Below are 13,351 nucleotides of genomic sequence, written 5' to 3' on the forward strand. Positions count from 1 at the left end.
CACAGGACTGTCATTTGGGGCGCTCAACAGCCTCACCTGGCTGTCAGAGAGGACAGGAGCCCCACGCTTCAGGACACCAGCACTCAAGCGATGGCACATGAAGGACCTCCTGGGCTCCTCTACACGACTGCCCTGCCCTGGCTTTCAAAGGCAGAGGTGGTCCATGCTGTCCCCATCTCACCAGGTGGGCTCTGAGCACTTTAGGCTGTCACAGACATGGATGTCTGCCTACAGTTGAGGCAAAACTGAATGAAACATGCCTTGACAATTTTAGAGGTCACTCTAATTAATGTGTTTTATATGTATACAGCAAAGAACTTTAAAACAGTCAAGGATTTCCCATGGTCATCTGACAACCAGAAGCAGAACAACTGATATGCAGAAACAAACACTTGTGCCCAGCTAGTCCACTTCTTTTGCAGCAGTCACTACACACAGCCCACTTGTTAGCATGCCTCTGGGTTGCCCACCTCTGCCTCCTCTGAGCCCTGCTGAAGCTGTGCTAAAGCAGGCACCACACAGCAGTGCAGTGAGTTTCCCAAGAGATCGGGACTCACTGGGTCTCCAGGGTGGGGGCAGGGTCAGGAGGCAGATGGTGACAGCTGCTCAGTTTTGTGCATACACTAAAAATTGCTGGATTTGGGATGGCCAGATAGCTCAGCAGACTAAGCACCTGCTTAGGAAGCACAGGGACCAGGGTTCAATCCCGGGCACCACATACCATGCCAGCCCTGCTGCCAGGCATGCCAAGCAGGCCACGGAGACCAGGTATGGTGGTGCACGCCTGTAATTCCAGCGCTAGGGAGGCTGAAAAGGAGGATCACTACGAGTCTGAGCTGCATAGTGAGACTGCACCAAATACACTAAAAATTAAATAAATAAATGACACTGGATTGGACACTTCAGAAAGGTGGGCATCATAAAGTGTAAATTCTATGCAATAAAGCTATTATCAAAAGAAGCCAAGAAAAGGCGAGTGAGGAAGAGAAAGAAAAGGGAACTAACGAGCTTGTGCCAGTGTCCCTTACCTTGGTCCTTAAAAGTCTGTGTTATCACGATGCCATCTTCTGGAAATCTAGCGATGCTGCACCCTGATGCATAGTACACTGGAAAACAGTTGGTCAGAGTTACAGAAACAAAGAACACTTCGATCAACAGCAACCCAATTTATCCAAAACATAGTCTTATAGATACTGTATATTTTTACACATTGTTTTTAACCTTAAAACAGAAGCTGCTATTGCCTTATCACATTTAAACTACAAGCAACTGCCTCAAAATTCAAGCTAAAATGATATCATTAATATACGAACTCTGAACAGATTTTGTAAGTCAGAGAACCCCAAAACTTGAAACTACCTGTCAGGATTTGCAAAACCGTAAGATAAGACTTTGTTCTAGAAATTAGAACCAGAAGTTTACCTGTGGGGAAATTCTTTTTTTTTTAACTTTTTTATTTGTGTGTGTGTGGGGCCAGCTGAGCCCACCAGGGGGCGGGGCTGGCTGGCATGTGGTGCTGGGAGATTGAACCACGGTCCCTGTGCTCTGCCAAGCTTGTTCTAAGTAGGTGCTTTAGACCACTGAGCCATCTCACCAGCCTAGCCTCTGTGGGGAAATTCTTACATGGGCCATGTAAAGTTATTTCATAAACAGAATTTTAGGGCCGGGGAGATAGCTTAGTGGAATAAGTGCTTGCCTGGCAAGCATAAGGTCCCGAGATCCCTGGTACTAAAAAAAAAAAAAAAAAAAAAAAACGAAAAAAACCCAAAAATAACAACAAAAAAATAATTTTATAAATAACCAGGCACCCAGGGGTATTTCCCATTGGAGAAGATACAGATGAGAAAGACCCTGCAAGTGGTACTAAAATTAGAACGCTTATACAAAATATTTTCATTCTAAAATCCAAGACAAAGCTCGAATGGCTGACAGAGTGACAGAAGCACTTCTCCAAGTGCTGACTTGGCTCCAGCCAGCATGTGGGGAACGCGTCACCCCCTGAACCCCAGGCTTCAGCTTGTGCTTTTCCACCCCAGAAGCAGCACCCACTGACACACTACAGAATCTTACTGTCATGGTTCGCCAGGGCAAACTCCCCTTCATACAGGCCGTCACTGAACCCCATGTTCCACACAGACAGCAGCTCGTTCAGAGCTGGGATGTTGGCTCCTCCAGTATCTGGCATCCACCACTGCCTGTGAAGGTAGTAATGGTACACAGAGGGCAAGAACTGAAACAGTCACTTGGGGAGTCTGAGGCAGAAGGACTAGAATTTCAAGATCAGCCCAGGCAATGTAGTGAGAGCTTGTCTCAAAATGGTGACGCAGCTCAATACAAAGACCCTACGTGCAATCCCCAGTACCACAAAAAATACCAAACCAAACCAAGTAATCAAAACAAAACAAAACAAAACAAAACACCAAACACCTTGGTATATACTTCATCTTTCCATGACAAAGCTAAACATCTCCTACCACAATTCAGTCCACCCGTCCATAGGAAAATGCCAAGTGAAACCAGCTGTCTGGGTTTCAGAAATACTGCAAGTGTAACTGCTTCATTACGGCTTCATTCTATGCAGTGAAACTCTACTTTGCTGGAACACACCCCGTATAACTACTTAGCGCAGACCAGAAGAAACGAGAAAGAAGCTTCTAAAAGTTCAAGTCATAGACTCCAAAGAGAAAAATTCAAAGTACACAATGATGTATTTGCAATACATTAAGAACCCTTGATCAATACTTACATTAACTAGAAGTTCTCTACAACCAATAGTTCCCTTAGTGCATTTAAATTTGCACCTATGAAGTAATAGAGATAGGAAGCTGGAAAAGAGCTGAGCAAAACCTTAAAGTCCCTGTATCTAAGATCAATAAAGCCAACAGACCTCTCAGGTATCACTTCGGATTACCAGCACCTTGCTGTGAGAGCAACTTGTCCTACATACACACAAACTTTCCCACTCATGCTCTCTACTGCCTAGAAAGACCAGGACAAGCCGGAGGGTCATAAAGTGCTTGCTAGGTAAAATTTAATTCTCCCAAAGTCATGCTTCTATCCAAATGCCAACTCGTATGTACCTTGTGTTTTCATCATAAAACTTCACTTTTCTCATAACAGAAGTGTTGTACCAGTCACTAAAGATGACGAGTGAAAGGCCATTGTCCACGTCCCTCCTCAACTTGGTGATCTCCTCAGGGAAGTACTCCTCCTCGCTGTCCACCATGAGCAAAGTTCCTTAGGGACAAAGTGCCAAGATTTGAGAACTATCGCCTCTAAGTGACAGACTGTCACTGTTTTGGAAACGCTCCACTGGCATCTGTATCTCAAGTTACTGGCCTAATTTGCTTTGTGCCATGCTGTACCATCATAGAAGATGAAAAGTGAAGAACAGAACCCAACAATACACAGGGAACAACCAAGTGTGGTTTTGGCTTTCATTTGTCCTCAATGTAAAATTTTTCACTCATTCAAGAAGCGAAATACAACTTTAGAGATACTTTTATTTAAAGACTATAAATGTCCCTCTTCCCATCAATCGGACACATCTGTATTTGAACTTTCACAACCCCAACCTGCAACTGGCATGCAGATCACTGAGTTTGTTCTCACATCCAGCAAGAGGCTGGGACTACACAGGCCCAGACGCCCGATTGGCTGATGACCAGAAAACTGTGGTTCAGTTTCAAACATTTCACACACAGTTGGCTCAGGCTGCAAGAGCGTCTAGACAGCACACCGCCTCCGCTCACCGTACTGCGTGGCATCAAAGCACGTGAAGGGAGCGCCGAGGACCTCCACAAAGTAGCCCATGCTTCTCAGATGCTGGTACATGTCTCTGAAGTTTGTGTGGATGTGGTCACCATTCCTGAAAAGCAAGAAGCTATGGGACTAAAGGGAACCAACTGCACTTCTGACAGAGGCCTCCTAGCCATCTCAGAAGCAGCATGGTGCCAAGCCCAGTGGAGGAGACGGAAAGGAGCCTGGCTTCGGGCCAAGAGAGACTCAGCCCAGCAGCCCTACACAACACAGCAGCTGGCCAGGGCCACCTGAAGGCTGAGGGAGGAAAAGCCCCATCCCAGGAGGGCCACTGCAGCTCACCCCGGGGGTGTGGCCCGTGAACAAGTCTGAAGAGGCAGTCCCAGGACAGTGAAGGAAATCCCAGTGGCTTCTGTGTTCTCACGCCCAGGCTCCCTTCATTGGCCATCACTGAAAACTGGTTTGTTTTCAAACATGAATTGGAATGAAATTTAGGGGAATAAGAACAGCATGAGACCCACCAGGAGGCTAAAGAGGAATGTGTGGCCTCAGCCAGGGGCAGAGCAGAAGGCCACCCAGGGAATGGTTGGAACAGCTTGGCAGAGGGACTGCTTGGACATGCCGGCCAACACAATGGGAGAAGTCTGGGAAGGGGCAACAGAGGAGGATGCCAAGGTCTTCACTGCACACTTAACTACACTCATGAACACCTCAACGGAGGGGTCTGACAAGGCCCCTGAAGCTGGCGGAAGACGGGCACTCAGCCCAGTGGACGGCCACAGTGAAGCGCACTCAGCCCCTGCGGAAGGCCATGGTGAAGTGTGCTCAGCCCCTGAGGAAGGCCACGGTGAAGCGCACTCAGCCCCTGCGGAAGGCCATGGTGAAGTGCGCTCAGCCCCTGAGGAAGGCCATCGTGAAGCACGCTCAGGCGTGGCGGGAGGCCATGGTGCAGAGCACTCAGGCGAGGCGGAAGGCCATGGTAAAGCGTGCTCAGCGCAGTGGAAGGCCATGGTGAAGTGCGCTCAGCCCGGCGGAAGGCCATGTGAAGCGCACTCAGGCGCGGTGGGAGGCCATGGTGAAGCGCGCTCAGCCTGGGAGAAGGCCATGTGAAGCACGCTTGGGCACGGCGGCTGCTTACCAGTCCAGAGGGTCGTTCTTCATCCTTAAGTTGTCCCTGGGGAAGTAGCCAGGGGGGTAGCGGAGGTTGTGGTACTGATCCCAGAGGACCCTCTTGCTCCGAGGTGGGGTCGGAATTATCTTCACCTTAACTGGCAGTTTCACTGTTGAGGTCTGTTCTGCACCATTTTTTGACTTAAAAACAAACAAAAAAACCCCAGAAACTTGAAAAGTTCCCCATTCTCAGAAAAAAAAACCCAAAAAAACCTCATAGTTTTCTGGTTCAAAGTCCTTTCTATTTACCATTTTAACCCACAATATCTGAACATAAAAAGAATTTTAAAAAAGATCTGAACATGAGAACAAGTACACACAGGGCATGACTGAACGTGCCACAACTAATTCCAAACTTTTAAGAGCTGAAAACAAAATTTAAGGCACTTTGTTCTAAAAACCGAGAGCTACACAGGATGAGGCTACCTTTCTTTTTAGAGAGGGTCATTTCCAATGCCGGCATTCCGAGCTCGAAACCTGGTCAAGAAGCTCATCCTGAAGCTGCACCAAGAACAAGCAGCCCCACCCCGTCACAGAACCGGCACGCGCTCCGCTGCTCGCAGCTCCTGGGCCCCTGCTCCTGTGGGCAAGGCCCATGCTGTCTGCTACTGCACTGTACAGAGATCTCAGCACTAAGGTTGCCCCTCCGGCCCTTCCTGGCAGGGGACAGGAAAAGGAGAAGAGAAACAAGCCATTTCCAGCACGGCTTACCTCCGTCTCCGCTGGGGAAGCCACCGTGATCATGACATGGCCCTGGGCAATGCCCTCCCAGGAAGCTGCCTTCTTGGTCACAGAGATTGAGATGGCCAGGTAGCCTGACCAAGGCCACAACACCGAAGAGTAAGAGAAAGCGACTTCAATGTTGTCTCCATTCTGTGGCAGATAGGGCTGCCAGTCAGGCTGCAGGAGAAACAAACCAGGCCACGCTGAAGTGAAGGCAGAGCAGGAACACTCAGAACCAGCCCAGGTCCTCCACTACCTACAACAGCTCTTGAAAAATTCCACACCTCATTACGCTAGAACAGTGAAACGTATACACAGATACTAAGCAGCCTAAAGGTCATTATTTTAGGATCCAATTTCACGAGTCCATACTCTGGTTTCTCTTCAGATCGTATAAATCTTTCGCCTTTTACCAATTTCACGAGATCTCACCCATATAAAGAAGGGTACACATGCCAACTTGTTTGATGAAAATTCTGATTAAAGAACTTATATAAAAGGGCCAGAGAGATGGCTCAGTGGAGTAAGTGCTTGCCTGCCAGCGCAGGGGCCTGAGTTCAATCCCTGATTCTGCAAAAAAAAAAAAAAAAAAAAAAAAAGGAGAACTTGTATGAGCCAGGCGTGTTAATACATGCCTGTAACCTCAGCACTTGGAAGGCTGAGGCAGAGTTCAAAGCCAGCCTGGGCTACATAGTGAATTCAAGGCCAGCCTGAATTACAAAGTGAGACCCTGTCTCAAAAAGGATAAAAGAAAGAAAAAAATGAAAAAGAGCTTCTATAAAGGAACCCTTTCGGGGGGCCTGTCCCATAGCTCAGTTCTTTAAGTGGCTGTTTGCACAAAGCAGTCAGGCTCAGGTTGCTGTGGTTCCATCCCCACAACTCAAGCCAGGTATACATGCCCTGAAGGCATTCGGAGCAAAGAAAAAAAAAGAACCCTTTTACTCTGAGTCAGATGCCACTTAGTTGTGCACTGTAAGAAGTATGTAAACTGAAAGGCATCAAATGCCATGAACATCAGTTTTCCCCAGTCAAGTTCTGCAGCTAGTGAGGGGCTGCAGCAGGCAGGGTGGGCTTGGACATGCAGTGATGGCCCCTGCTGTCCTTTGGGATCAAAAGAAAGCAGAGAGCAAGGAGGACACCACCTGGCAGAAACACACTTGCTCTTACAATCAACCATTACTTCAAATGAAACTGAATTACCCTTTTCCCTCAAAAGCCACAGAGTTAAGAACATACTCCCCAGATGAATTTGTACATTAAAAAAAAAAAAATCTAGGAAAGAAAAATATTTGTAGGATACAACATAACACAGTGAGAAGGAAAAGGGCTTTTAAGGAGTACTGTCAGGGCTGAGTAGGAACTGAGAACGATTCACTTCCATCCATCTCACGCCACACAGCAAACTGACGCGGATGAAAGACTCAGTGTTCACAGGAAAATCAGTGGAAATTTAAAACTGAGATCATATTCTCTCTTTAGGGATGTTTCTATTCTTTGCAACAATAGAAAAAAATCACAAAAGAAAAATTTCCAACTATATCAAAAAGTAAAATTTTTTAGAAAGATAAAGAACCACAACAACAACAAAAAAAACCTGTATTAATGGCTATAACAGTGTTAGTTCTAATGGAGAAAATATCAATCCTACTATAAAAATGGGCCAACCAAGAAGAACGGGTGGCTGAAACAGAAAATATAATCAGTAAACACAGATGGAAAGGTCCACCTCACACGTAACTGGAGAGGCGCCGCTGGACAAAGCACTCGTCCCTCTACACGAGAAGTGAAGGGATGAGCCATCTAGAACCAGTGCCCCCTCCAGCAGTGGGCTGTGCTAGCTAGCATCAGGGCCCACGAGAAGCCACTTGCAGCAAGGCCACGCCAGGAGTCCATGCACATCACGTGTGCGCAGCTGACAAACCCAGACACAGAAGGCAGACTGCTGGCGGCTGGGCCTGCGGAGAGCAAGTGGAGAGTGGCTGCTGCAACAGGCTCAAGACTTCTTCAAGGGTTGACGGGAACATTCTGAAGTGAGATGTTGGCATAACCTTATAAATATATGTAAAATTTCATGAATCGCATGAAATTTTATGGTATGCAAATTGTATGTCACTTTTTTGAGGAAAAAACCTCATGAAATAAAAGATGTACCACTGGCCCAGACACAGCAGAGCCATGTTCCCTCTAAATACCACCAGCCGCTATCTAAGCTGATGTACTCTCTTGGAAAGAATTTGTCTGTACGTGCCAACAGCTCTAATGATGCTCACATTCCCAGATTCAGGATTCCAAACCAGGGAGTTTATGTGAAGGAAATGATTCAAAAGAAAAAAAATCATGCACTCAAATATAGTGAAATGTTTAAAGTTGAAAGCCATCTAATTGCTCAAGCATGAGAAAACAGTAAATAAATTATATCAACTCAGTACCATGTTAAAAAAAAAAAAAAAACTACATTGGTGTGGGCCAGAGAAATAGCTCAGTGGTCTAAGCACTTGCCTGGCAAGTGCAAGGACTCAGGTTCGATGCCTGGCACCACATGGTGCACTGGTCCCACCCCCAGGCACACTGTGCTTGCCACTGAGACCTGGCATGGTGGCATATGCCTGTAATCCCAGTGCTGGGGAGGCTGAGACAGGAGGATCTCTACAGGTCCAAGCTGTATTTTTTTTTTTTTTTTTTTAAGTACATTGGTGCATTTTTAAATGCCATAATGAGAACTAAAAAAAGTCAATTTTTACCTGTCACACAAAAGTAACAAGTAAGGGACTGGTAAATCCTTTCTAAATAGGGCTAATTAGTATGCAGGGGCTAGAAGTGAGTTTTTCCCCTCTTTTCCCCAGTCTGTTACTGTTGTGACAATGTCTACAAAATAAGTCATCAACAAATTATAGAAGCAAAATTCCAAAGAAAAAGCTCATCTTTTTTCTTTTGTACTTCAGATTAAACTCAGGTCCTTGCACTTGTCAGGCAGGTACTTAAGCTGCTGAGCTATCTCCCCAGCCCAAGATCATAACTTGGAAACAGAGCAGCCTACTAATGCTTATCAGGGGATAAATCATGAAGAGTCAAACCGATGGGGCTGAGGATCTAGTTCCATGGCACTGTGCCTGCCTAGCAAGCACAGTGTCCTGGCTTCAACTGCCAGTACAAAAACCAAAACAAAATGTTTAAAAAAAAAAAAAAATCAAACATATTTTGTCACTCAAACTCATCATACCAAAGCAAAAAATGAAATTGGCTTCCTTAACAAATGCCCTGAGCGCTCTATACAGCACACAGTGTGTGGCAAATCACCACCTGCAGCAGCTCTGTGACCCTATACGGACAAGAAGCATTGTTCTTTTCTTAGCTTCAGCAGAGATGACTACAGCATGAAGATCTGGGCTGAATCTAAGTCACCAATGAAGCAGAGCCAGGTTTCACCTTATCCACAATTCTTCCTGTGACGCCCATGCCATTGAGGATGGTGACATTGACGATCGTTGGCATTCCTCCATAGTAGATGGGCTGGGAGCAGTAGGGCCACATGTAGGGACACTCAGTCAGATCGATGTAGCTGGGGCTCAGACTGAAAGAAGAAATGCAGTGTTAGAGGAGACCACATCAAAGAAGGACATGAACAGCACAGTGGGCAGGAAACATTCCACACACTTCGGAAGGGCGCAGCTGCCCAGCTGCCCAGGTTGGCATCTGGGATCTGAGCTGTGCTGGGAAGGCTCTGCACTAGTCTGCTAGACCATAGTTACAAACAGCATAGCACACAGGAGATCCCTAGCCTCCTGCAGGGCTGGAGCTTTAGTGCTTATTAGTGTTGGACAACGCATGTATAACCAGCCTGATGGAAACCTCAGGCTCAAGATGCTGGGAGTGGGCTATCCTGGGCAGAAGCACACACAGATTCATGCAGCTTGCTCCTGCAGAAGGGGCCAGCTAAGAGACGCCGCCTGGGGCTGGGCAAGGTGCGGAGCACTGGGGAAGCCTGAGCCTGGACCTCAGCTATGAGACGCTGCCTGGGGCTGGGCAAGGTGGGGAGCACTGGGGAAGCCTGAGCCTGGACCTCCCCACACTCCCTGCTCCTACCGCTGCAGGACAATAGCACCCTCTCATTGAGCTACAGCCTGAGTGTCCCTCTAGCAAAGTGCTGAGCCTGCACCGTCCTGGGACACAAACAGAAGCGGCATAGAGGACCAGAGACAGTGCTCCCACGTTCCTGTGCATCCCATTTCTCCTCATCTGAGATGAGTCTGCTGGTTAGTATCACTCCTAGCAGCTCCAGTGTCAGCTGGAAGACGTGGGAGGTGAGTGCTTTGGCAGGAGGGGACCTGCTAAGACTGTCAAAGGGGTCAGGGGCCCATGAAGCTGGCTCTGCTCCACCGCTGTATCGCACTAAGGATGGTTCACCTACTATAAATCTCAAAACACAGGGCCAGGGAGATGGCTCAGTGGAATAAGTGCTTCCCTGGCAAGCGCAAGGGCCTGAGTTCAATCCCCGGTTCCAAAAAAAAAAAAAGAAGAAAACTCATCAGTCTTTTAGGCCGGGGAGATGGCTCAGTGGTATAAATCTCAAAACACAGACAGGACTCCAGGTTAGTTCATAATAACCAACTTTTATCGGGGCCAAGTGAACATACCGAGATCCAAACAATACTTTTAGGGAGCTGTTTTTTTTTTTTTTTTGTACTGGGGATTGAACTCAGGACCTTGTGCTTGCCAGGCAAACGTTTATGCTGCTGAGCTATATCCCCGGCCCAACAATACCTTTAGGGATACTGGGACAGTCATCAGTAGTTACAATCAACATGTGTCACATTCAGCCACTTAAAATAGGTCCAAGCTAGCTCAAAACTCCTGAGTGGCCAGTGGCTACCAGTGCATGAAGCAACAAAGGCACCCAACACACGTCTGTGAACTTGGTGCTACCTGTGCACTATAGTTTATTCCAACTACCAGGACTCAACTAAGAAATCACCATTGGCAAATGATTCAATGCCACATAAGGAAATAACACGCGACAACCAAATGGGATTTATTTCATGAATGTAAGATTAGTTTGGTATTATGAAAGCCATCAATAACCTGAGCCACATTAACTGGCTTAAACTAATAATATGGTCACCTTCACATAAAAGTAAAAAAAAGCCAATAGAAGTCAATGTACAATCTTGACAAAAACACTCCAGAAAATAACAATGGATGGGTAACATCCCAGAATGGTAATATCATACACCTTGATTACAAAGCTGGTATCTCAGTTAATGGAGACACACAAAGGCCATTTCTACTAAGATGAGAAACACCACAGGATGCCCACCATCTGCGCTGCTATTCAGCACTACACTACAGGTCCTCGTCAATGCAGCTGGACAGGAGAATGCAAAAATGGCGTCAGAACTGGTAAGGAAGAGCTCTAAGCACTGTGGTACATGCCTGTAAGTCTGAGGCTAGTTTAAGCAGCTTGGTGTGACCCTATCTAAATATAAACCTAAAAAAACAAAAAAATAAGCCAAACAAACAAACGAAATACCAGGTTGGGAGGTAGCTCACTCCTATGGATGAAACTGCCAGCTCTACAGGAGAAAAAAACTGATAAGGAAAAGGTAAAACTATCTCTATTTTCTTATGGTCCACTATATAGTAAGTATCTAGAAAATCCGAAAGAATACTAAAACTCATTCAGTAATTCAAAAGATACAAAACACAGAAATAAAATCAACTTGTTAGAGATAGAACAGAAGCAAAACCCTGTCTACAATGACAACAAAAAAGAATAAACACTTAAGTTTGCCAAAACATGTGTAAAATCTACAGTCAGGCAATGGTCAACCCACACACATAAAAGCCTTCAAGAAATGGAAAAATTTTCTCTATAATCCACATAAAAAGAAAAAGCATTCAAGAGAACACTGAAAAAACTGGCAGACAACTAGTGCTGTGGGCCACGAAGGCACCAGCACAGCTCTCACTACCACCACAGGGTGCGGTACACACGTGCGCAGCAGACCGGTGGTCTGAGGCGAAGCCCCCCGACAGACCCAGATATGTCTATGAAAAGTCGGGCCATGATAAACACGGCCCTTCACAGCACGGAGGCAAAGATGGACTTTTCAGTACCCGCAGCTGTAATGAGTGGGCGGCTGTCTGGTAAAAGAGAAACTGGACCCAGGCCTCATGCCATACATAAGGGTATACCTCAAGCAGATCAGCGAATTTCAAAAAAGCAAACAGGATCAGAAAAAAAGATGGAAAAATTTCCCTTTTGCCTCACTTGGTACCAAGAAAGGCTAAACACTCAAAAGTTGAGAGGCAGCAGAAGAGCAAACACCTAACAATCCATTTTAAAAAACAAAAAGGAAAAAATGTACGGCCTGGCTTCGGCCTTTGTTCTGGATAGCCATCATCACAACTTGACTTAGGACCCTGGGCTCCCCAAAATTACAAATATGCCTTATGTCTTTATTCCTACCGTGGGCTGCCCTTGAGGTGGCACACTGGAATTAACGGGATTCCAATAACTTATCCATGGGATTACAAATAGAAACTTCCCGGATCCAGACAAAGGCAGGAAGGGCTCTCGATAGACAGGACAACCCTTCCAGCAGAATTCCAATTAGAAATGAAGTGAGCGCAGAATGAGGGAAACAGAAGCTTCTCAGTAGTGACCACGGCAAGGAAAAGCCATCAGTGGATGCTGAAATCTGGGAGTGAGAGCTGCGGAGAAGCAGGATCACTGGCGGCCACCAGCGAGCACAGAAGCTGTGTGGAGGAGAGGCGCGGCAGCTTCCCACCCGGCCCCTGCAGCCCGGCCCCCGCAGCCTGTGCGCCACACCCAGGCCTGGAGTCCTGTGGGCTGCTCCCTGCCAGGGAGTGAGCACAGAGTGGGGTGACATGGCCCTCCTCCACTGGGCAGTGTCCATCCCAGGATTTCTCGGCGGCCAAAACTATTCTCAGCTGTGCTGTGGCCTGGGGCGCCTCCTCACCAATGCTTCTCCCTCTGTTCCTCACAGGTGGCAGAGCTGTACCAGTCCCCAAACTCTCAGTGCCTCGCCTTTCCCGGCCTTCATGGATGCACCCCTCACACACACCAGTGCCTCTCTTGGCATCTGCTCCCTGGAGGACCAGGCTGGATACATCATCTTAGTGAATCAATGTTGAAAATTAACAGCACTAATGTAAGACAAAGAAAAATAAGCTCTGCCCTGACTGAGGAAACAAAGGAGACAACTAGGTGCGACGTGAGGTCCCAGAGCGGAAGCAGGGCCCGCATGTGCCAGTGGATAAGCTGGCCTGCAGCTCTGTCGCCAGTGCAACTCGGGGAGCCTCCAGCCATGAGGCTGCTCGAGTGGTTACGGAGGACGTCCACATCAGGGAATGCTAAGTGAAGGATACAGGGGCTTGCATGTACTATTTGTGGGACTCACTCATAAAGCTAAAATCACTCTAAAACAAAACGTTGAAAAAAAATTCACATCGAGAGTCTACAAAATAAGTGACTGGCGTTCTCCATGAGAGTCCAGATCAGGAACAGCACCAAGGACAGATAACTCGTGGGGCAGTGGTGGACGCCTGTAATCCCAGCATGTGGGAGGCGGAGGCAGGAGGGCCACTGCGAACTCGAGATCAGCCTGGGTACAAAGTGAGCTCATGACCAGCCAGAAAGAGAAAGAGAAAGAGAAAGAGAAAGAGAAAGAGAAAGAGA

The 13,351-nt window shown here is 47.0% G+C and overlaps 1 protein-coding gene across 4 annotated transcripts in view; it reads right to left on the reverse strand.

Moving 5' to 3' along the window:
* Positions 1 to 13,351, reverse strand: part of Mbtps1 (membrane bound transcription factor peptidase, site 1) — a 50,248-nt gene that overhangs the window by 9,635 nt on the left and 27,262 nt on the right. For all 4 annotated transcript variants that reach the window (XM_023706792.1, XM_023706791.1, XM_004646563.2 and 1 more), the window contains 7 exons: positions 9,079 to 9,223; positions 5,641 to 5,829; positions 4,898 to 5,070; positions 3,753 to 3,868; positions 3,081 to 3,237; positions 2,071 to 2,195; positions 1,029 to 1,106 (listed from right to left, as the gene is read on the reverse strand). In XM_023706792.1, coding sequence (XP_023562560.1) covers positions 1,029 to 1,106; positions 2,071 to 2,195; positions 3,081 to 3,237; positions 3,753 to 3,868; positions 4,898 to 5,070; positions 5,641 to 5,829; positions 9,079 to 9,223 — 983 coding nt within the window. The remainder of the gene's footprint in view (positions 1 to 1,028; positions 1,107 to 2,070; positions 2,196 to 3,080; positions 3,238 to 3,752; positions 3,869 to 4,897; positions 5,071 to 5,640; positions 5,830 to 9,078; positions 9,224 to 13,351) is intronic.

This window comes from Octodon degus, unplaced genomic scaffold, assembly GCF_000260255.1.
Source record: "Octodon degus isolate 3935 unplaced genomic scaffold, OctDeg1.0 scaffold00271, whole genome shotgun sequence".
NCBI lineage: Eukaryota > Metazoa > Chordata > Mammalia > Rodentia > Octodontidae > Octodon > Octodon degus.